This window comes from Drosophila suzukii, chromosome X, assembly GCF_043229965.1.
Source record: "Drosophila suzukii chromosome X, CBGP_Dsuzu_IsoJpt1.0, whole genome shotgun sequence".
Taxonomy (NCBI): Eukaryota; Metazoa; Arthropoda; class Insecta; order Diptera; family Drosophilidae; genus Drosophila; species Drosophila suzukii.
In genome coordinates, this window is record NC_092084.1 from 8567005 (window position 1) to 8590599 (window position 23595).

Consider the following 23595-nt stretch of genomic DNA (forward strand, 5'->3'; position numbering starts at 1 on the left):
TTTGAACATTACATTTCGCACACGCACACCCAAAACGTCGGAAGGGGAAATGGGAGTTCTCATATTAGTTAGTTTCTCGTAAATAACATAAAAATAATAATGGGTGATTACAGGTAGCGGTAATAAAAATATTAATAATAAGGGGGGGTAAGGTAAACAAATGAATAAAACTCAAACAAAATTAATAATAAACAAAACACTAATTGTATACGTAAAAATAGACAAAAATTTGTAAACCATGAAACATTTGGCAGTCGAAGAAGAGGGCCCCTCCTGGGGCTCCGATTTCGATTTCGATTTATCATGCGTACTATATGATATATACTACATATATGGCGATCGTTCCTGCTGGTGCTGTGATGTCTGATGTATGTGGCTTGGTGGGGATTCTGTTGTGTCGGCTGAGACTGACGAGTCTGGAATCATTTCGAGTTGAGGTTCTGGTCCTGGTCGTGGTGGCCTACGCCTGATCCATCTCCTCCGGGGCATTTGCAGATAGCTGCGCTTCCGTTTCCGGTTCCGCTGCAGTCGCTGCATCCGTGGGCGAGGCATTTGTGCTTGAGGATTGGGAGGCGTACTTGCAGGAGGCCGTCAGGCAGCGACAGCCCACACTGGAGCGGTGCTCCACGCGCCAGAACTTCTCCCCATAGTCGTAGCTGAAAAGAAACAAATGAAAGTAATTAATGAAAAACAATCAAGACAAATTTTTGGTGGCAATAATTAGCAGCTTCTGTGTAACATGATAATTGAACCATGCCATTTTAATTTTAATGTTTATTTTATTAACTATTTCTACCCCATCATATGCTTTTTAAGTTTTTTTAATTGGGGAAGAAATAGTTCAATTGGGTTTATGAAAAAGAATTGGTCAATAATTTGATCAATTAGCGACCCAGTAATTATTATAAGGGAAAAACACAACGTTTTAATCTAACTTAAAGTTGTATTCAAAAAAAACTTACTTAAACGTATGTAGGGTTGTATACAAATGTATATTATATTACAAAAACTAGCTAATATATATTTGAGGTTTAATTAGCAGTTTCCTCAGCTATAAGTTTGGGTCAACCAATATCGTTAGATAGACTCACCATATCTCCTCTCCGGCATCGATGTCGCGGCATGCGAAGAAGGCGATCTTGGGAAATCTGTAGTCCTGGTGCTCGTAGAAAACGCGAACGGGCAATATATTTGGCTCACACGAGTGGTTGAAGAACCGGGTCACATTGCCATAGTAGTTGGCGTCGATGCAGTGCCCGTTGTCCAGGTCGAAGTAGTAGCTGTCATCGGTGCGCCGATCGGCCTCCATGGCGGTGAGAATCTCACCCGTGTAGCTGGCCACAAAGGTGCCCTTGGGCACATTGGCCAGCGCCCGGACTCCCCAGCCCTTGGCCTGCTCCTCGCACTCGACGATCTGCAGCGGTGTCCTTGTGCCATTCTGCACCACGCGGTTCTTGCAGGAGAGCTGTGGCAGCAATAAGATGAGATAGTCAGTACATAATTTCTGAAATGGTCACAAAACTCCTCCCGCTCACCTGATTACAGCCGCAGACGTCGTTGCACTCGAAGATCACCGCCGGATCCTCGTAGTTAAAGTCGGCGGTGAGGCGGCTCTCCGCCGTGTACCAGTTCTGCGAAGAGGCTCCGTTGCACTGGCACCGATCGCTGCTGCAGCTATCCGGGCAGGAGCAGATGCGCATCTGGGAGACGCGCCGGTCGATCTGCACCGAATTCTGCTGGATGATGCACTGGGTCACGTAGCGAAAGTCCGGCCACATAAGCGAATCGGCCTCGTCCTCGCTCTCGGACATGGCCAGTTCGTTGCGCACCGCCTGGATGGGTCGTGCTTCCCGGCCATTGGAGGCGTCCGCGCAAACCACAAAGGTACGCAGGCCCAGCGGTCGGAAACTGCGCATCTGCATGTTGAAACCCACGGTGCGGCCGCACTCAGACTCCTCATTGGGGATGCAGTCGAAGGGCAGCTGCTCCGCCTTGTTCTTGATCATCAGATCCGCACCATTGGCAATCAATGCGATGCACATTCGGGTGACCGAGTGACGACAGGCAATATGGCTGGAAATCATTCACCTGATTACTTCTTACTCATTAATGGACTTAGCTATACTCACAGTGGAGTGTCCCCTTCCACATTCTGCACATTACAGTCCGCTCCCGCTTGCAGCAGCACCGTAATCGTGTCCAGACCATCGTTGTGTAGCGTGGACCAGTGCAGCACCGTGTTGTTGTCATTGTCGCAGATGTTCGGATCGGCCTCCTGGTTGAGCAGGAAGCTGTGGAGGAGCAGAGTATTAAACAGCTTCGAGTGGCCAGCTTAAGGATAAACCCACCTAACGATATCCGTGTGTCCCAGCTCCGCTGCCCACACCATGGCCGTCCAACCGCCTTCATCCTGGGCATCGATAAAGCTCAGAAAGCTGGTGATATTCCGCGAGGCTCGATAGCTCTCCACAATCAGCTGAGTGGCCTCCACGTTGCCCAACTTGGCTGCAATATGCAGACATGTCTTGCCATCGGGACCCTTTGGAAGATGCATATATTAGAATGACCAAAGATTCTTTGACGCAGGCAGGAATAAGAACCTTGATGGCCACATCGGCTCCACATTGCAGAAAGAGATTGAGCATGTCGCACTTCTCGTTCATTACTGCACACATCAATGCCGTCCGCAGTTCGCTGTCCACAATGTTGACGAAATCCTGTGAGCTGGCTCCCTTGCAGAGCAGCAGGTATGCCATCTGGAGAGTGCCCGAGTGGGCCACCAAATGCAGACAGGTGCCATTCAAGTACTCCCGAATAGGTGTCAGCACATTGAAGTCGGCAGCTATTGCAAAAGAACAAAATAGCAAATAAGTTGAGTTAAAGATAAATGGGGAAGGCAACCCAACCAACTCACCCAGAATCTCCGCCACTCGCTCCAAATCATCGTTCTGGACCGCATAGTACATATCCCGCGAGGTGAACTCCGTGGTCACGCGTCCACTGGCCGAAACCACATGGCCACGTAGTACCACATTCATCACGGAGTCTGGAATCAACTGCGCAAAGTTGATCGTGTTAAGAGCCTGGCTGGAGCTCGAGTTTGAACTGCCCGCCTTGCCTCTTTGGGTGCCATTTGTCTTCGAGACGGAGGAGGAGGACGCTGCGCCGGCGGCGGAAGATCCCCCCTTGCTTTTGGCCTTGGCACCTGGACTGCTGGCCTTTCCAGCGGCTCCAAATTGAGCCAGATGCGAGGAGGTAGTCAGCTTGGCGGGTTTGCTGTGTGGATGGTACAGGAAATTAGTCGTTTGTTCGACAATATTGTAGCTAAAACCAATCCCTGATAAAATCAACTTACATCTTGTACTTCTGGGTGGGCAGAAAGACGGGCAGCGACTGGCACTTCATGGTCACCGTGGAGGTGCGCTCGGGTGTGTCCAGTCCGCAGTGCGGGCACTTGAGTACCAACATGGGACTGCTGAACTTGGCTCCTTGATCCTCCCGATCGCCCCGACCCTCCTCGTAGGGAGTGTTCAGAATGAAACGCTGGGCACAATCCGGGTGAAAGAAGTGCTGCTGCTTGCACAGCACAAATTTGCCCTTAAAGAGAAAGAATATAAGTATTCTTTTTGTGGTTAATCAAACAGATGTGGTTCTTACCTGTGTACAAAAGATGCCACATCCTGCACAGCAATTGTGCGAGTGCAAGCGCTTCTTGTGCTCGTCGCACAGGATCATGTAGCTAACCCTTTGGCTGGGTCTCAAAAGATTGTGAACCTCCGAGGAGAGCTCGTTGCAGCAGCCAATCTTCTGCTCGTCAATGTGATCGATGGCACAGCAGTAGGAGGAATCCGGCGCATTTCTGGCATAGTACTGGGAACTCTTCTGGCACAGACAAATGAACTTGGCCGTTTTGGAGGTGCTGGGCCTGGCATCCAAGTCCCTGATGGGCGTAACATCGGCCAGGATCGAGGTGTTCAGCGAGTGAAGCTGTTCTGCATCGAGGGTGGAAACGGATACTCCAGCTCCGGCTGCCACAGTTCCGCCTCCGGCTCCCCTTCCACCCACTCTTCTCGTCAGCTTAGCTGGCTGCACAACTGGATTGCGGGATAATGATTTCTGGGCAGCTGCTGATGTTGTGGGCAGCTCCTTGGTAACCGTGTTCCTCACCCTCAAGGTAACACTTGGTTTCCCCACCTGCACCCTCGTCGTGGGCACAAACTCATTGTCCGTGTTGGAGCTGTCGTTGTCCGAGGCCTCCTCGCTGTGATTCCTCTGCAGTCCCAGATGCTTCAGGTGCTTCTCCTTCTGCTTGGCCAGTTTCCGTTGCTGTTTCTTGTTCAGCTTCCGCTCCTCCGGAGATCGATTCGCATTAATGCGCGACGCCTTGATGTCGCTGAGGAACTGCTCCACATCCGGACACGGGCGCACCTTGCTCTTGGCCAGCATGGCTGCTCCATAGTTTTCAATGTCGCGCTGGGACTTGGAGAAGAGTCGCTTCTTGATGGCACTTGTGCCAGCTGGATGTCCCGGACCTCCTTCGAAGTTGCTGCCATCGGACTTGTCACTCTTTTGCCTCGAGGTTGACGAGTTGGAGCCACCTCCGCCCGTTGGTGGAGTCTCAAACTCTCCATCTGCCGCTGCAGCTGCTGCACTCTCCCAGTGGGTCATTCGCTCAATGTGCTTCGTTTCGAACTCACAGCGCAGTTCATCGTTTTCCAGAATTTTTGGCGTCGGTTTGATTCTCCGCTTCGAACGCTTAGGCAGTTGCAAGTCGGCTCCTCCAGTGGGAGTCGTTTTCTTGTTGCCATTGGTTAGGGGAGGGAGTGCGGAGGAGGATCCCGGCTCCAATTTCGCACCGGGCTGAATCTTGGCCTTGCGCCCTCGTTTTTTTGGTGGCGTCTTCTCATCCAGCACGGCTGGTGGCAAGGGCACTGGGGTGACCTCCATCAAGGAGAGCTCTGCAGGCGGCTGCTGGTGGGAAAGGGGCTCGGTCTTCACCTCCTCCCAGGTGCTACCATCGGCGGGTAACCGATTGCCCAGCCGGACACTGCGACGCATCCTCTTGCCGTCGCCCGAGGGAGCATCTCCCAACAACTCCTCCTGCTCGGTTTTCACCACAACAAGGTCGCCGAGTTGCGCATGTTCCAGCTGTTCATCCGGCATCTTCCTCTTGCGTCCCGGCTTCTTCTCCACCACCGAATCCTCGCCCAGGGGCAGAACTTCATTGGAGTCCACCACCACCTCGGCCTCTGGTCGTATTTTCTTGGCTCGACCCCTTCCTCGTTTGGGAGCAGGTGCTGTGTTCTCTTCGGGGGATGAAGTAGTCATTGGAGACGGTTTCTCCGGCTCTTTCTTCACCTCTAGACCAACAGCTGCTGTAATCTCCTCCAGTGCTGGCACCTCCAGACGACAATTAACCTCCACTTGCAGCTCCGTCAATTGCGGCTCGGGTTCTGTAATCTCCACCTGAGCAGGCTCATCGGTGTTTGGCGTGGGCGTGGCACTGGGCGTGGGCGTGTCTGTGGGCCGAGGGGTTCTCCGAGAGCGCCGCGTACCGCCTGGCGAAACTTGTTCCTGCAAGATACAGACACTCATTCAGCAAATCCTCAGTATCAGATATTGAATATATACTGTCCAGAAGGACCAGCCCTGAAGGAATGCTTCGAATGGCTTCGTCGGTTGCCAAGACAACTGGTTCTACCAAACACACGGTGCCAGCTGGCCAAAAGGATGAATGGAAGGTTAATAAATAGTCTCATGAATGGATGCCATAAGTTTAAGTTCAGAGAAATGTGAATCCAATCCCTCTTGAAGTACGGCAAACTATTTATTTATTTGCTTTCATCTTCCTGTTTATCATTCGAGGGAACTTGTTTATACTTTAATGGGAATTCAACATAATACCACCCGGAAAAATGCTATGTTGGCCAATTTTGTTTAGGATCGCTTAGGAGAATGCCCAAATAACCGATAACTCGATATTTCGTTCCGGTTTGAGTGGCATTATATAAAGCCAAATTGAGAGATTATTATTTTATTGTAGGGCAACTTTTCCCCACTCCTCTCAAACTAATTGATTTCTCCCTTTCTATTCTGAATCGTAAAATTTACTTTATTAATTGTTAAAGTTCGCTTTCGTTTATTTTTTTATCAAAACACTAATTTAAGGCAATTAACATGTGCATTTGTTAATTTTTTGCATATTTGGCTGAAGCGAAATATGAGTTTTAATATTTTTCTTCCCATTCTCTGGTTATTTTTATGAACAACTAATGGAAAAATATATTTATGGGATCTGTAAATACCAATCACAGGCAATATCAGGTACCTTAACTATATTATCATTTCGAAATCGGGGTTAATGAAGATAATATATAGATCTTTTCCCTCAATGAACTCAAAGATCTCGACCATATCATACAATCAATAATGAGTTGCAAGCAAGAAACCTATCTATATTTTAGTATGATAGATAAGAAACTTTTGTATGATCATAAAACATTTTGAAGAACAGAAATTCGATTTTCTTCACGATTACAGCTTTTACTTTATTACAGCTTGCCGGGTAAAAGGTTTTATATGTTTTCCGGTCATTAACGTAACTATTCACCCAAGTTATGAGTTATAGTTTAACAGAAACTCGTTATCTGCTCCTAGATAATGATTAGGAATCAAAAGTGAGCCAAAGTCTCAAGTTGAAATGGCATAGAAATAAGTTGGGGAGTTCGAGTTTGGGGAGGTGTGTTAACTTGACTGTAAATCATTTGTATAAATTAAGGCAAAATGCAAAGCTTAAAAGCTCTACATAGTTAAATTTTTTTTTACTCAATACCAAAGCTTTTTCCTAGGCGACGATAAAAATTAACAATGGCACATCTGTTGAATAGCAAATGTGACATTTAAATATAGGATATAGATAAGGCAAAATTGCAGACCTATAAAATGAAGGGGGGGGGGCACGAACCCCCCTAACACTTAATGCAGTTTCTGTTTTGCTTGAGATTTAGATTATTTATGAAGTTTAGCTGGTAAAAACATTTTTATTGCCAAACTAACTGATAATGCCACTAAAATAGCTGGGCCAGTCAAGGGTTAACAACTTCTAAATTAAACCAAAAAAAAAAAAAAAACAAGCAAGAATTTCGAAGCTCACACGCACACCACCACGCACTCACACACATTTACTCACATTTTTATCAGCTGCTGCCGCTGCCTCAACAACAAGTGGAGATGCTGCCTCTGCCGCCTCAATTGTTGTAGTTGTTGCTGCTGCCTCTGCCTCTGCCGCTGCTGTTGTTGTTGTTGCTAATTCTGCACTTGCTTCCTGTTTTTCGGCTGTTGCCACCTCCGCTGATTCCGCTGCTGCTTCTCCTTCTTCTTCTTTCTGCTGCACCTCCTTTTCCTGCTCTTCTTCTTCCTTTGCCAAGGACTTTTCCTCTGCTTCTTCTTCTCCTTGTTCTACTACTTCTTCCTTGTGTTGTTGTTGTTGTTTTTCAGCGCTTTCTTCTTCCACTTTTTCGGCATTCTGGGCTGCCTCCGCTGCAGCTGCTTCCTCTTCCTCCAATTTGACAGCCGCCGCATCCACAACATCCGCCAGAAGACCCTTAATATCCTCGATTTCATCCAGATTTTTGGATTCCTCCTCCTCCTCCTTCCTGCTCTCTCGCTCCTCCTCCTTGTCCTCCTTCTCCTTGTGCTTCTTGTCCTTGCAGGCGAACTGATTATTGGCCAAATTGCGCCACTTGAGCGTTTTATCCTCGGCCAAATCCAGATTGAGGAGCGTGCCCCCCTCCGCCGTGGAGGTGGCACAGTCGCTGTTGAAAGTGCTGGACATGCTGTTCAGCAGCTCCACAAAGTCCGTCATCTTGGCAGCTACTGTTTTTCCGCTTTTCACTTGGTGTTTCCCCTGATTTTCTTTGTTTTTTTCGCGGTTATTGGAATCAATATTCCATGGTTAGACCATCGAAAGAAACCCTCATCAGTTTTGGGCTCTGGAATATTATATGTATTTTTTTTTTTAGGCGATAAGATTGCTGCCTCTGTGGCAGCGCAGCAGCAGCGCCAGTGCCTTTATGTTCTCTTGGATTTTTTCACTATTTTTACACGATTTTTCTTGTTCGAAACGCGAATGATTCAATTTCAATACTTAAATATCAATATCGAGAGCTCCACAATCACAATCTTTTTTCCCGTTTTCTTCTTTCCCACTGCGCTTTTTGGTGGCCACAAAGTTAACTGTTTTTTCCTGCTCTCCCTCTCTCCCCTTACGGTCACTCCTTTGTTGTTGTTGTTTCTTATTGGGCAAAACAAAAAGCACGCGACGTCACTTAAATAAATCATTAACTAAATTATTAATAATTTGTAGCACTTCTTCTCCGAGTTTCTTCGTTTTTTTTTTTTTTTGGTGGCCTTAAGAAGCAGAAAATGTTTGTAGAAATCGCTGCTTTGCTGATTAGCTCACATGCTGTTCGAATATGGCCCTCTCTCTTTCTCTCTTCACCACCTAGACCGTTGTTGTTGCTGCTGCTGCTGCTGCTGCAGTCACTTTTCTGTGTGATTTTGGAATTGTTAAGCTGAAGTATTCGCAGGCGCAATTCGGCGACACTTTCTGGCTCTCACTTTCTTTGGCTTCTTCTTCGGCATAGCCCGCAGGTTCAGAAGAATTATTATTAACAAAAAAAAATATTAAGAAAAGCACACGCACACACACACACCGTCGTTGTGTTGGGGACGCACGCACACGCACGCACACCGCGAGGAGCCGAGAAACAACAGAAACAACCGTTCACCGCGCGCGCACAAAACAAACTGAAAGATGCAAATACACTGCAAGATATATACTATGTTTTTGCTCGGGGTTTCATGATTGCTTTAAAGCGTGAAATTGAATCTGCTCCTGTTTTTGCGACATTTTTGCATTTATTAATGCATTTATTCAATCTCAGCTGACAGAGATGACGGACCGGCGGAAAAAGGTGTGACCGATTATTAAACCGATTACTTTATTCCATTCGCCTGGGGTAAGCTGGTTTGTATTAAAGGAAAAGTGTGTGCTAACTAGTATTACATTTTATCTTTTGTCAAAATAAAACTTGCAAATTAATTTCCATAGCCACTGAATATTAAAACAAATTGTTAGAAGTTAGACGTATTTATGTATTTCTATCGATCTGGCAACTCCGATAATTATATAGAGTTAGTCCCATCGGCATTCGTAAAATATGATGTATATTTTACCGACTCTTTGTTAACAAAAAAATGAAAGTAGCCATTTTAAGGTACAATTTTGTAAACACTGACTTCCCCATCAATTTACCTAACAGGTCATCAACTAAGGGAATCTATGCACAGTCTAATATCCCCCGATTTCTTTTTTAGTTAAACAATCGGGGAGGATTACTCCGGTCTACAAATTTTTCTTTTTCGAAATTGTTTCTAAATTAATTTTTAAATCGCAGGTTTTTTTACATTTCTTTCATTTTTACACATTACACACAATTTGTGTAAGAACGTAAGTGTCAGCAAACGTAAACAAACGTAAGCCACCGTAAGTGTCAGTAAAAAGGGAGACAGCATCAGCGTAAGTGTCAATAAAAAGCGAGATGCAAGATTCTGCGAGAGAGAGAACAACAACAACAACACAACAACTGGGGCCGGTGTGACCGCGAAAATATCGATAAATTTTACCATCCGATTTAAATACCGCTTTTAAATCGTAAAATATACCAGAACCAGGGACTTGCTGAATTAGCGGAGACATTCAAAGAAGACCTTTTGGTTGCTGTCTGTGCTAACTTATTTTTGGGTGTGTGCACACTGGCAAAGGCGTGAAAATAATTATTAAAAAAACAGCTCTTTGTTGTTATTGTTGTTTATTAATACCTGCACAGTGATATTATTGTCGTTATTAATTATAGCACACACCTGCAGGCACACACACACAGAAACACAGAGTACAGTCGGCACGGGCGAGGGGAATCCCACGTAGAATGTGAGAAAGATGCGCATGCGCGGACGAAGATTGCTTCCGATTATTTTGTCGCTACTCTTGATCGTCCTGCTGAGCCTGTGCTACTTTTCGGGTCACCTGCGGGAGTCCAGGGAGTCCCCCGTCGACCAGTTCCTGCTGCACTTGCCCCCCGAAGCGGAGGAGGAGCCACCTAACCCCAATCCTCAGCCGAAGCCAGCCAATCCTCTCCTGAATCTCACGGATTTCCAGTACCTGCTGGCCAGCAATGTGTGCCGCAAGGCGGAAAGGGAACTCCTAGGTGAGTGGTTCACTGAAAATGCTGGAAAACCTTATAAACCCATTACTCCTCCTCCTCCTCAGCCATTCTGATAGTCACCTCTTATGCTGGACACGATGCCCTGCGATCTGCCCACCGACAGGCGATTCCCCAGAGCAAGCTGGCCGAGATGGGCCTGCAGAGGGTCTTCCTGCTGGCCGCCCTGCCCGCGCGAGAGCGTTTCATCAGCCAGGAGCAGCTGGCCAGTGAGCAGCAGCGCTTCGGGGATCTTGTCCAGGGCAACTTCATCGAGGACTATCGCAATCTGAGCTACAAACACGTAATGGGTCTGAAGTGGGCCTCGCAGGAGTGCAGGAATCATGCCAAGTTCATCATCAAACTGGACGACGACATCATCTACGATATCTTCCATCTGCGCAGGTACTTGGAGGCACTGGAAGTGGGTCAACCTGGACTGGCCACCTCCAGCACTCTGCTATCGGGCTATGTACTGGATGCCAAGCCACCGATTCGCCTGCTTGCCAACAAGTGGTATGTCAGCAAAAAGGAGTATCCACATGCCTTGTATCCCGCCTATTTGTCCGGCTGGATGTATGTGACCAATGTGCCAACGGCCGAGAGGATTGCCGCCGAGGCGGAGAGGGCGTCCTTTTTCTGGATCGACGACACCTGGCTGACGGGGGTGGTGCGCACTCGTTTGGGCATTCCCCTGGAGCGGCACAACGATTGGTTCTCCGCCAATGCGGAGTTCATCGACTGCTGTGTGCGGGATCTCAAGCAGCACAGCTACGAGTGCGAGTACTCCGTGGGACCCAATGGCGGCGACGACCGCCTGCTGGTGGAGTTCCTGCACAACGTGGAGAAGTGCTACTTCGATGAGTGCGTCAAACGGCCGGCGGGCAAGTCGCTCAAGGAGACCTGCGTGGCGGCGGTCAAGTCCCGAGCCCCGGAACATGGTTTGGCTGAAGTGAAGCCACTGCGGCTGAGGTGACCTCGGACCTCCTGGACACGGACACATTGGCCCACCACCAATGCCACCTTCCACCGGCGAAGCCAGCTCAGTAAATAGTAACTAAGGACTTCCATGTGCAAGAGGACGCGAGAGTTATCCCCGTGGAGGGGATATCATCCACCCGTCACTCATCTTAGCTTGTAGCTTAGCCTAGGTATTGCAATCAGGGGTGACCCAGAAATCTTTTCCAATCGAATTCCTCAAATCTGAGCAAATTTGCTCCGAAACACATGTAAAACTACAAATTTTGGTATATAGGTGGATTTCTTAAGTATCTCAGTATATTATGCCCCAGAGATGCAGGAACTTGCCTTTTTACCACTTTTTTGATGATTTCTTAATTTAAATTGATTCGTACATTGTGAAAATTACAATATACTGCAGAAGTATTCCATCTTCAAGATTATATGGTAATAAGTTGTATGTCCTCTGAATTTTCTTACCGAAATTACTCAAATTTTTGAATCATTTGATTTGTTGTGAAAATCATGAATTGCAAATGATGGTTTTACGTCAATATCATTCATTCAGCTTAAAAGGACATATTGTTTTGCTTGGGACATATTTAGAATTCACAACTAAAACCGAATTATTAATTGAATCGCGTTGATGAATTCAGATATAGTATAAGCAGAATAGTTACAATATTGTAACAATAAAGTTTTCAACTTAAACAGACTCCGTCCTCATCAGATTGTTAGATCTTAATATTTGTCTAGCGATTAATTATGAATAAAGCCCGCATTTATACAATATAATTTACATAAATAAAGAAAATTCTTACAAAACTTCCGCAATCTACAAAACATATAAGCAATAAGTTGGCACTATAACTTTAAAATATCTATTACTGAAAAACCGATAAAAAAAAGAGAGTTTTTGACTAAAAACTGATACAAACCCTTAACAAAAAATGGAAAAATTTGCCAAAAAATAAATTTCTCTTAAAGTAATTGAAACTGTTAGCCTAGGATGTTAGCTGCTCAAAACTGTCACTCTTTTGGCTGTACGTCTTGATTTGGCCAAACTACGATTAAAAAACTGTTAAAAAATGCGTATTTTTGTCCAAAATCTGAATCCCAAAAATAGATGATGCAACTCCTTACAAAAAATGGAAAAATGGGTCAAAAAATACATTTTTCTTAAAGTAATTGAATCTGTTAGCCTTGGATGTTAGCTGCTCAAAACTGTCGGTCTTTTGGCTATACATCTTCATTTGGCCAAACTACGATTAAAAAACCGTTAAAAAATGAGTATTTTTGACCAAAATCTGAATCCCAAAATTAGATGATGCAACCCCTTATAAAAAATGGAAAATTGGGTCAAAAAATAAATTTTTCTTAAAGTAATTGAATCTGTTAGCCTTGGATGTTAGCTGCTCAAAACTGTCGGTCTTTTGGCTGTACATCTTCATTTGGCCAAACTACGATTAAAAAACCGTTAAAAAATGAGTATTTTTGACCAAAATCTGAATCCCAAAATTAGATGATGCAACCCCTTATAAAAAATGGAAAAATGGGTCAAAAAATAAATTTCTCTTAAAGTAATTGAATCTGTTAGCCTAGGATGTTAGCTGCTCAAAACTGTCGGTCTTTTGATGTACGTCTTCATTTGGCCAAACTACGATTAAAAAACCGTTAAAAAATGAGTATTTTTGACCAAAATCAGAATCTTAAAAATAGATGATGCAACCCCTTATAAAAAATGGAAAATTGGGTCAAAAAATAAATTTTTCTTAAAGTAATTGAATCTGTTAGCCTAGGATGTTAGCTGCTCAAAACTGTCGGTCTTTTGGCTGTACATCTTCATTTGGCCAAACTACGATTAAAAAACCGTTAAAAAATGAGTATTTTTGACCAAAATCTGAATCCCAAAATTAGATGATGCAACCCCTTATAAAAAATGGAAAAATGGGTCAAAAAATAAATTTCCTATAAAATGATTGGGATTGTTAGCTTGGGATGTTAGCTGCTCAAAACTGTCGGTCTTTTGGCTGTACGTCTTGATTTGGCCAAACTACGATTAAAAAACCGTTAAAAAATGAGTATTTTTGTCCAAAATCTGAATCCCAAAAGTAGATGATGCAACCTCTTATAAAAAATGGAAAAATGGGTCAAAAAATAAAGTTCCTTTAAAATGATTGGGATTGTTAGCTTAGGATGTTAGTTGCTCAAAACTGTCGCTCTTTTGGATGTACGTCTTGATTTGGCCAAACTACGATTAAAAAACCGTTAAAAAATGAGTATTTTTGACCAAAATCAGAATCCCAAAAATAGATGATGCAACCCCTTATAAAAAATGGAAAATTGGGTCAAAAAATTAATTTTTCTTAAAGTAATTGAATCTGTTAGCCTAGGATGTTAGCTGCTCAAAACTGTCGCTCTTTTGGCTGTACGTCTTGATTTGGCCAAACTACAATTAAAAAACTGTTAAGAAATTAGTATTTTTGTCCAAAATCTGAATCCCAAAAATAGATGATGCAACCCCTTACAAAAAATGAAAAAAATGGGTCAAAAATTAAATTTTCTTTAAAATGATTGGGATTATTAGCTTAGAATAAGTAAAGCCCTACAAACTGATCGTTGGCCACCTGATAATTCTCCTGTTTACCTGGTGTTTGAAATTGAAAAAATCGCCCATTTACTTCAACACATTGAAAGGCATCGTAACATTTTTTCAGTCAGAATGCTGGATTTGTGGCTCTCAGACACCAGGCAAACAGAAATCTTAGCAAGTGGCAGCTGGTACTTTTAGCAAGTGAACTTAAATAGCTGTTATTTTTCAAGATGGCGGCCCTTTCCGTATTTCCCCACCTCCTTTTGACCAATAGGAATCAATCTCCATGGGAAAGAACCGTAAGTTGTGAGCCAAACGCAGACCAGAGATGAGCATCCATGGCCGTGTCAGGAGCTTGTCACGAGTTTGTCGCGATCATGTCACGAGCTTGTCACGATATGCAAGAAGTAACAGTTAAGTCCTATGCATTTGCTCAGGCCGAGCCAAAAGGAAGAAATCACGAGGGCATCTCTATGTAAGCTTGGAATAAGTTAATCAGCTGATCGTTTTATACCTACTAAACGTTTATGTTCGCCTGGTGTCTGAAATTAAGAAATGAAGAAATCTGACCATTTTTCGGCGAGCAAAGAAGGTATTTTGGTTTTATGATTTCTATGAATTGACATTTCAATGAGGTCTGAAAATCAATTTCTTGATCTATGACACCAGGCCAACATAATCCGTAGCAAGTGGCTGCTGGGTTTTAACATTTTCTTAATGGAAGAGAACCGTTAGTTTAGTGTAAGCCGACTGGAGGTGGGCTGTCGCTTGGTCGGCAACAAAAGGCCTTACATATTTTGAAATGGCACACCTCTAGTAAAGCCTTAAAAACTAATCGTTGGCCACCTACGAATTTTCCTGTTCACCTGGTGTTTGAAAATGAAAAATCGCTAATTTACTTCAACAAATTGAATGGATTCGTAACATATTTTCAGTCAAAGTGCTGGATTTATGGGTCTCAGACACCAGGCGAACAGAAAACTTAGCAAGTGACAGCTGGTAGCATGAAGTGAACCTAAATAACTGTCAATATTCAAGATGGCGGCCCTTTCCATATTTCCCCACCCCCTTTTGACCAATAGGAATCGATCTCCTTGGGAAAGAACCGTTAGTTGTGAGCCAAAAGCAGACTAGAGATGGGCAACCATGGCTGTTTCACGATCTTGTCACGAGCTTGTCACGATATGCAAGAAGTAACAGTTAAGTCCTATGTATTTGCTTAGGCCGTGCCAAAGGGAAGAAATCACGAGAGCATCTCTAAGTAAGCTTGGAATAAGCTAATCAGCTGTTTGTTTTACACCTACTAAACGTTTATGTTCGCCTGGTGCCTGAAATTAAGAAATCAAGAAATGTGACCATTTTATCGACGAGCAATGCAAAATGCAAACGCAAAAAATGTTCAAAAAATTATTTGCTGGAAAATTATGGAAAAATCAGTGCTTTGATCAAAGATACAAAAAATGGTTCAAATATGTCATTATCGTTTCTTTATTATCATAAATAAATTTAAATTAAATAAATGCAATACAATTAAGCACAATTCCATTGATTTGCTATCGATGAAATTACTTTTCTTGTCTCTGCTTCTTCGATCAGTTATCCTTAGTTCCGTTTTGATTGCTCTTGTTTGCTGTTTATTGCGTTCAGTTTACAATTAAATAAATGTGAGTGCGTGTGTGGGTGTGTGTGAATGAGTGTGGAAACGGGTGAGTGTGTGGGTGAGTGTGTGTGTTTGAGTGCGAGTGTGTGCGGCTGCAGTCTCTATAGAAGTTACAAAAGGGATCATGATACATTGTCCTTGTTTCTCTCTCTCCCACTTATCTGCCCTCTTTTTCGCGCTCTCTCTCTCTTTCTCTCTCTCTTTTTCTGGCAAGGACAATGCTCCATTCCCGTTGTTCCCTTTCGTAACTTTATAGAAAGTACGCGCTCGCAGCTTTTTTCCTTCTTGCTTTTTTCTTTTCTTCGTTTTTTCTCTTACTAATTCGCATACGTGAAATGTGCTCGTGTGTGTGTATGTGTCTACTAGGAAATCGTTTTCTATTCATTGCTCTCAAGGGAATTTGTATCTCACGCTCTAAGTCTAAATAAATATAAATAAATAAATTGTATATTAAGTAATTAATTTATATGTATATCGTTTAAAAAAAAAAAAACAAAAAATTATACGGTTGTCAGTAGTGTGTGTGAGTGGGAGGGGCTAAGCCCGCCTGGGCAAGAGCGAGACAAAGATATAGAGTTAGAGTGTCTATGTGTGTGTGTGTGTGTGAGAGAGAGAGCGTATGTGTGTGCAAGTGACAATTTTGTTGTGTATTCTCTTTTTGTTTTCTTTTCTTTCTTGTTTTTTTTCTTTTCTTCTTTCGTTCTATCGCTTCTTCTTTCAGATTCCGCTCGTTCCACTTATGCTACGATCTTGTGGGGCTGCATCCACTTCTTCATGTAGTAGCAGAACAAGGTGGAGATGTAGAGCAGGATCATCAGCGCACAGGTGACCGCGAGGGCCAGCACCGATGTCTTCGTGGGGCAGGGCTCGATGATGGTGACCGTTTTGTCTGCGGAACGAAATGGAATGGAATGGATGTACAGTCAGCACTGAGAGATCAAATGCACTTTTCCACACTCACCTTTGGCAAAGTCCGTGCTGGGATCCGCCTTGAAGAACTCGCGCTTCTCATCGCCAAAGTCCAGGACCAGAATCTCCTGGGAGATGTTCATATCGTCCTCGCTCTTGGTCTCATTGCTGGAACGAATAGAATGAAACAGAGATTTATATCATGCCGTTGCATACTTTTAAGCGCAGATTTTTGATCACCCTTAATGGTCAACCCCAACCTACCTCTCGATGGAACGACGACGCCTCCTGCCCAGAGATTCAAACGACTCCATGTTCCATTCGCACACAGCCGGCTCACAGGGACCCAGACAGTACTTGACATTGCACTGGAAGATGACACCGTAGCTCTCCGTGAACCGGAAGGCCTCGTATGTGGACTGCAGGGCATTGCCGTCGGCGGTGAAGCCGGGGAAAATGGTGGGATCGGTGGGGCAGCCGTCGTCGTCGATGATCTTGAAGCTGGTGCGGGCGTCCTTGGCCATGGCCACACAGGATCGAGCAAAGATGCCATAGGGAGCTGTATGACAAAGGAACCGATTAATAAGATAGCCCCTTGAGAGACACTCTCCATACTCCACACTTACTGTCTTCGGGGATCTCGATGCGGAAGTTGAGGCGATCTCCAATGCGCACAGTCTCCACCTCGCGCTGTCGTGTGTCCAGAATGCGGATCCTTGGTGGTGGGGCCTCTGGCGACGAGTTGATGTGGATCATCTCCGGGTCGCGGATGGGCATCATGCCGAAGGTGATGTTCTTCGAGCTCATGTCGTACGTGCACTTAACCTTGTAGATTTTGTCGGCCTTGGTCATCACCACGCTGTGATGCTGCAGCACCACTGTGTTGGAGTAGACACCAGTCTGGAATGCCAAGTGATTAGTATGCTTTTCTACATAAGTTCTAATGATCTCTCGTTACTCACCACACTCTGTGTGTTACAATCCTGTCCAGCCATGGTCAGATCCAAACGGAAGGCGTCCGAGTTGATGACATCGATGTTGCAGGTCTCCGAGCGACCCAAAGCGTAGATACGTCCATTGAAGGGCTTGTTGGTGCGCACCTGCACGGCAATCCTGGTGTCCTTGCAGTGTACGGAAACTGGAAATAAACCAAATCGATGAGGCAATGATCCCTTTCTACATTCAATCAACACTCACCATCGTAGCAAGTTCCGGTCTTGTCGCAGTTGACGTCATTGCGGGTCAAGTTGGTCAGGTTGGGGTCCTCAATGGTGTCCAGGCTAACGGGCAGGGTGTCGATCTTGTCGAGAGTTCCGGGCGGAGAACCAGCTCCCGCACCGGCGGCCTTCTCGCACTGATTCTCAAAGTACTGACCAATGGGCTCGCCATGATCGATCAGCGGGCGCTCGTGGTTCAAATAGGTGGAGGGTCCATCGGGCAGGGTCTTGTGATCCAAGTGGTACAGTCGGCAGTTGTACTGGGCTCCCTGGGGCTGGCCCAGGTACAGGAAGGAGCGGCACAGGAACTCGGATTCAATCTCACAGGCCAAACGGCAGGCGGACTCGGAGGTGACCTGGAGTTCCTTGTCGGTATAGTAGTGCAGACCCACATACTGGGCCACCTTCTCCTCGGAGACGCCCATCTTTTGGGCATTGCCAAACGAACGAGTGTTCTTGCAGGCCTGGGCGGGCTTCAGGCAGAGATTCTCAAAGTAATCCGTACCCTGGGCATCCACCAGCTGGACAAACTGGCCGGAACTGCGTCGGTCGGAGTCGCTAAGCACACACTTCATGTTGTTGTAGTCGTACTCCACCGATCGGCAGACGAAGCGGCGCTCGTTGAGGCAGGCGGACAGACAGGCCTCCTTGGTGCTGGTGTAGATCAGGGCATTGTCCAGGCCACGGATCACCTTGTTGGGCACCCGCTCGAAGCTCCACGGACGATGGCAGACGTTCTCGCTGCGCAGCTGCAACTTCACCATGTAGTACATGTTGGCGCTCCTTTGCGGAGCTGCCGACGGATTGGCCGCCGAGGAGTCGTTCTGCAGCTGGCAGTGGGTCTCCTGCGATGGCGACAAGGGGTTCACCACGAAACTGAAGGCCGCCGCCTGGCAATCCGCCTCCTCGCGACACCATCCCTGGCACTCGTACAGGGACAGGTTCTTCACGCTGTAGTACGTGTTGCCTGGAAAATCGAAGTCCGTCAGCTTCTCGAAGGCCATCCGGGCATTGATTTGACCGGGCAAAGCCACCAGGAGGACCAACACGGCGGAGAGGAGCAGCGGACCCATGTGGAGACCCATGTGCGCCGAAGATCGGTTGGGATTTCTCCTACTCTCGGCTGACTGCATTGCGTTCTGGAAATGGAAAATCAAGGTAAGGGTTTAGTAATGTATTATTTTTAAAGGAAATAGCTCAAAGTATATATCAACTCTACAAAACTATTGAAAGGTACTAAAGACCATGGAATATAAGTGAGTGGATCGCACATTCTTTACAAGTGAACCAATCTTCTTGCCCAGAACTTAAGTGTTGAGTGCTACTTCCTTTCCTCACCTTCCTGACCAGCAATCTCCGCCCCTTTCGTTCCACTTCTCTAACTGCCAGTGCTGACAGCCTCCATTTGAATGGAGGAGTCTTAGCCATAGATCAAAACGGGCAGAAGGGAACTAAGTGGGGGGACCAGAAAGTGGTTAGTGCCTCACAGTTGAGGTGGTTCAGTGGTGCAGTGGCTACTACTTCCGCCCTTGGAGTGGCCCATTACACGCTTAACTAAGCGCCGAACCACCGAACCAATAAAACCGAGCCACAACAGCTCTCATTCCGCAGACCAGTTCGTTGGCTCAAGTGCAAGACATCTTCCCACATCCATGTACACATCAAACTCTTTGACTTTCCACGGACTTTAATGAGCTGTCCAAATGGGGAAGGGGTTTTGGAAGGAGATTGGGAAGGGGAATGTGAATGTGAATGGGAAGAGGGCTACGTTTTATTGACGATCTGCGGTCTGAGCTTCTAACGGCCCACTCCATTCCCGTTCCACAAATCCTATTCCTATTCCCCTATACCAATAGCAATTCCAATTCCAATCTCTGGCAGCCGCTGCGCAAAACAACATTTTGGCATTCTTGTGGTTTCGTTACCATTGGAGCAGGCAGCAGCAAATTGCTTTCTGCGGACAGAGCCAACCCATCTGGGTAATCCAACCCGTCCACCGTACCAACCAATTGACCCCGGATGGTGCATGGCGGTTCAGGAAGTTGACCTGCAGGTGCAAAAGGAGCGAATGGTTGCCATGTGGTGCCTGCTCATGTGCCAATAAGTGGGTGGTCCCCACCCAAGAAAAGCGAAATCGAATCGATGGGGAATGGGTTCCTTATGCATTGAATAGGTTATTGATATTTTGAGTAATTCATTCAACTGGTAATGAGTAACTTATGGGTAATGTTACTTATTCATGAGTTGGGTGTGAGTATTAATGAGTTTCTTGTGGTGTTGATGGTTTATTGATATTTTGGGTAATTCTTTATATCAGTAATATGTAACTAAAGGGTAATGTTTCTTATTCAAAAGTGGGAAATGAGTATGAATGAGTGGATGGTTTTTTGATATTTTGGGTAATTCATTCAATGAGTAATGCGTAACTCACTTATTCATAAGTGGGTAATGAGTATAAAAGAATTCCTTGTGGAGTAATGGTTTACTTATATTCTGCGTAGTTCATTCAATCACTAATAAGTAACTAATGGGTAATGATCTATAACATAATTCATTTAGCATGCATTGAGTGCAATTATCATATGTTGATCATTTACCGTTCCCAGTTAAACAAGTAAAATGGGTTAATCCTTTCCCAGGCTGAGTTATTCATCTAATGGCACACCAATTCGGTTAATTATTCAGCATACATTCATTCGACGGCCTGAGGGGCTGGATCCATTTGATTCATTCATTCATCCCGAGTCATGGATTATTTAACTGCATGCATTTGCATTCATTTATTCATTTCGCAGTGCCGTCTACAAATGGTCAAAGTCTTGCGGAAGCTAATGCCATATATGTTAGCCAGCTGTTGGCCATAGCCTCCTCTCCTTCGACTTCTTAGCTCCCTTTTGGCAATGGCAATGGTACTGGTAGTAGTGCCTTCTTTTTCCACCTCCCGCACTGACTTATAGAGCGGCATTTAAGTCGAAATTTATGGGTTTTTAAACGCCCCCCATAAGAAGTGGTTGGGGGGATTCGTAGAAGGAGGTGGAGGGCAGATCGCCATAGCCCCCAAGGCAATTATATTTACATATTCAATTCAATTTGTTTTGCGAAAATTGTCCAGAAACGACAGAAACGGACACAAAACTTGCAGTTGGCGTTGGACTTGCAGATGGAGTTGGACCTGGAGTTGGGCACTGCCAATGCAATTATTTCATGCACTTCCATTTCCCCCGCCGAACCGCCCTCTATAATCATAGACCTCGGAACGTGGCCATTACCAGCGATATTAAACCAGCCCAACACGAGCTGCAAATGGCCAAATGAAAACCGAGAATCGTTGCCACACAGCACAAAAGCCGCAGATGGTTTTACGTTTTAGCCAAGCCTATGGAAATTATATACTTTAACTTAGGGTTTTTCTCCCTGTGCACTGAGTATTTGGAATGGGAAATGGCAAGCGATATAGCCGGGGCATCGAATTCTCCGCGGGCCAGTGCCAAATGTTGCCCGTTGCCGGCGTGTCCGATTGCAGGGCAACATCAGCAACATCGACAGCGACATCAGCAACATCAGCAGCATCTGCAGCAGCAACAACATTAAACAGCGACAACAAATGTTCTGTATGCTGTATGAAATAGGTGGCAAAGACAGCGAAGAATGCCCGCTGATGTTGCTGTTGCAACTTGCGATCCCCCTCGAAGCGCACGACAGCAACAACGGCAACAACTGCGACAGCGACAAGAGCAACTGCAACAAGAGCAGCAATAGCAACAACAACAGCAGCAACAGCAACATCAGCAACCCGCAGCATCGCCAGCAGCAACTCAACGGGAGCCAAACTGAAATTGTCGTTGCCCCAGCTGCAACTTGTGTTGCATCTTCTGCAGCAACAGCAGCAACATCTGCGATTGCTCTCGTTTTGCATGGTCCAGGACAAAAAACAGGGGATGGGGCAGGATTAATGTCCAAAAGTCAGAACAGACAATGCTACACAAGTCCAAGTAAATACCTTAAATTACTTGGTACTGATTTTTAATTATCCTTAAACAAAAAAGTACTTCGAAGTGAAATCAATGTGATCTAAGAGTTCTTATCACTTAGACGCTTTAATAACCATATAACAGCTTAATTCGCTGGAATTCCCTTATAATATATGTTCTTAAGGTTTTCGAGATATTATCTTTTCTTTTTCGCATACTCCCTCTTGGAGAATCTACAGAATTCAGAGCTTGAGCAAATGAAATGCATTTGAAACGAGGCAAAAGAAACACTGGGCCCTAACAGAAGCCAATTACAAAGGGCCCAGCCAGATTGTAGAGATCTGAGGGCCGAGATATATATTGCCCAGAGATTCGCCCTGGACATCTCCGGCTGTTGACGTCATTGTTGCAGATTTGCTGACTCTGGTTCTCCGGCTCTTTCTTCAGTTTCTTCGGGTGGGTTCTTCTGCAGAAGAATTGCAATTGGCCCCCGACGATTGCCAGCTCACGAATCTCGTTATTTATAGCCGGTGTTGGGTTTATTTTTGGCCTCCGTTTTGCGTCCTTGACCATTTCTAATTTGAGGGTCCCATCATTTCTGGCATTTGCCTACTGCAATTATAGAATCCTCAAGGTTCATGAAGGTCACCACCCCGCAATGCCAACTGTTTGTGTTGTTTCTTCTCTTGTTTTTTGTTTTTACTGCGAATGGTAATTATATAGCCAGGAATCGGAGATCGATGGACTGCAGCGCTTCTCATCAGCTGGTGGCCATCTCAAATGGTCAATGGTCAGTGCTGGCACGCCCCCTTTAGCCCCCGCCTCTTTGGCCCCTCTTGGTTTTTTTTTTTTCTTTTTACTTTGGTCAATTCTTGTGGCCAGTGGCGCGTACTTGGATTTAAGTTGGCTACCCGGTAATCAAGAAAATTTGCAGTTACGACGGGGAACGCGATGGGATGGGAAAGGAGAGGAACGGGGGGAAACGGGAACGAAACGGAATCGAAACGAATCGCAGAGAGAGAGCTGAGGACCCGAAGAGGGGTCTTCAAAAGGTTATCATTAGGCACGCTTACTTTTGCCATCTTCCACTCATTCCCATTCTCATTCTTGTTCGGGACCTCTAATTACGCCAAAGAGAAAAGCCAGAGAACGGCAATTGCATCATAAGCAGATACGATACTATATGAATAACGAAAAGAAACGAAACGAAATGAAAAGAAAATAAAAGAAGAATGGACCTGATCAGTGATCACATCATTAGAGAGTGAAGGGAAAAATGAAAAAGAACGCATAATGAAAGGTCAAAGGGGCTTGGCTTACACTAATGACAATGACCAGTGAAAGTAGCTTGGCCAATTAGACAAGATGTGGAAATTTCCATTTCTTTTGCAGCCAGAAGAATCAACTCCCACTCTGGCGTGACAGTCACAGTGACAGTCACATTTACGGCCACAGTCACAGTCACGGCATAACCAATTAAACGGAGATGAGCAGGAAACAGTAAATGCCAAATAATTGGTCATGCCAAATCCAATGCGATTTGCCTGTCAATCAAAGGAATTTTTCATATCATACAAGATCGAAGAAGGAGCGCAGATTCATTCAAAAGGGGGGGGGCTGGATGGCATCCTCGACCATTCACTTTGCACACGATGCTAAAACTAAAATAACCTCTGGAGTGCACACGATTTCTGGTTTTCAGTCACAGTCACTGTCAATAGCAAAGTGCCAACTTGGAAATGCAAACACTCACCGCCAAAGGAATTATGAGGCTTCAAGTTGGTTCTATTGAGTACCCTGTATTTATTAAGCCTAGTTGTTATACCAAACCATCTTTATCTTTCATATAATATCGTTTAAGGGATTTAATTCGATTGATAGTAAAGTAATATCAATACTTCAATATTCCAAATAGAAGATTAATACAAAAATCAAGGGAACCCTGTACCTTGTGGACCCCATAACTCCATTTCAGCGTTCTTTTCTCGTTATGAGTGTGAACGGATGTCAGTCCGTCTGTCTG

General features: G+C 45.2%; 3 protein-coding genes across 3 annotated transcripts in view; 1 reads left to right on the plus strand and 2 right to left on the minus strand.

Annotated features, from left to right (window-relative positions):
* Positions 1-107: 107 nt before the first annotated feature.
* On the minus strand, positions 108-8863 carry G9a (histone-lysine N-methyltransferase G9a). The gene is made up of 10 exons (XM_017083732.4): positions 7190-8863; positions 3658-5574; positions 3356-3597; positions 2915-3276; positions 2601-2842; positions 2349-2539; positions 2130-2291; positions 1536-2073; positions 1092-1465; positions 108-656 (listed from the first exon to the last, which is right to left on the minus strand). Exons 1-10 carry the CDS (start codon positions 7862-7864, stop codon positions 461-463), a joined length of 4899 nt encoding a protein of 1632 aa, XP_016939221.2. The 5' UTR covers positions 7865-8863; the 3' UTR covers positions 108-460.
* A 927-nt stretch (positions 8864-9790) lies between these two features.
* LOC108016634 (beta-1,3-galactosyltransferase 5) lies at positions 9791-12047 on the plus strand. The gene is made up of 2 exons (XM_017083331.4): positions 9791-10268; positions 10331-12047. Exons 1-2 carry the CDS (start codon positions 10001-10003, stop codon positions 11236-11238), a joined length of 1176 nt encoding a protein of 391 aa, XP_016938820.2. The 5' UTR covers positions 9791-10000; the 3' UTR covers positions 11239-12047.
* A 3232-nt stretch (positions 12048-15279) lies between these two features.
* The window catches only part of tyn (trynity), a 37195-nt gene continuing 28879 nt past the window's right edge, over positions 15280-23595 (minus strand). Inside the window, exons 4-9 of the mRNA XM_017083570.4 lie at positions 17582-18740; positions 17347-17522; positions 17011-17284; positions 16649-16943; positions 16437-16552; positions 15280-16364 (exon numbers count right to left, since the gene is read on the minus strand). Of these exons, the coding sequence (XP_016939059.2) occupies positions 16213-16364; positions 16437-16552; positions 16649-16943; positions 17011-17284; positions 17347-17522; positions 17582-18734 (2166 nt within the window). The 5' untranslated portion in view covers positions 18735-18740 and the 3' untranslated portion in view covers positions 15280-16212. The remainder of the gene's footprint in view (positions 16365-16436; positions 16553-16648; positions 16944-17010; positions 17285-17346; positions 17523-17581; positions 18741-23595) is intronic.

Bases quoted from the DNA above. Each gene is read 5' to 3' on its own strand.
- G9a (XM_017083732.4), bottom strand. From the start codon at position 7,864: ATGACGGACTTTGTGGAGCTGCTGAACAGCATGTCCAGCACTTTCAAC. The intron at 5,575-7,189 runs GTGAGTAAATGT...TGTATCTTGCAG, and splicing joins CGGCAGCAGCTGATAAAAAT to GAACAAGTTTCGCCAGGCGG. The intron at 1,466-1,535 runs GTGAGCGGGAGG...TTGCTGCCACAG, and splicing joins ACGTCTGCGGCTGTAATCAG to CTCTCCTGCAAGAACCGCGT.
- LOC108016634 (XM_017083331.4), top strand. From the start codon at position 10,001: ATGCGCATGCGCGGACGAAGATTGCTTCCGATTATTTTGTCGCTACTC. The intron at 10,269-10,330 runs GTGAGTGGTTCA...CCTCCTCCTCAG, and splicing joins GGCGGAAAGGGAACTCCTAG to CCATTCTGATAGTCACCTCT.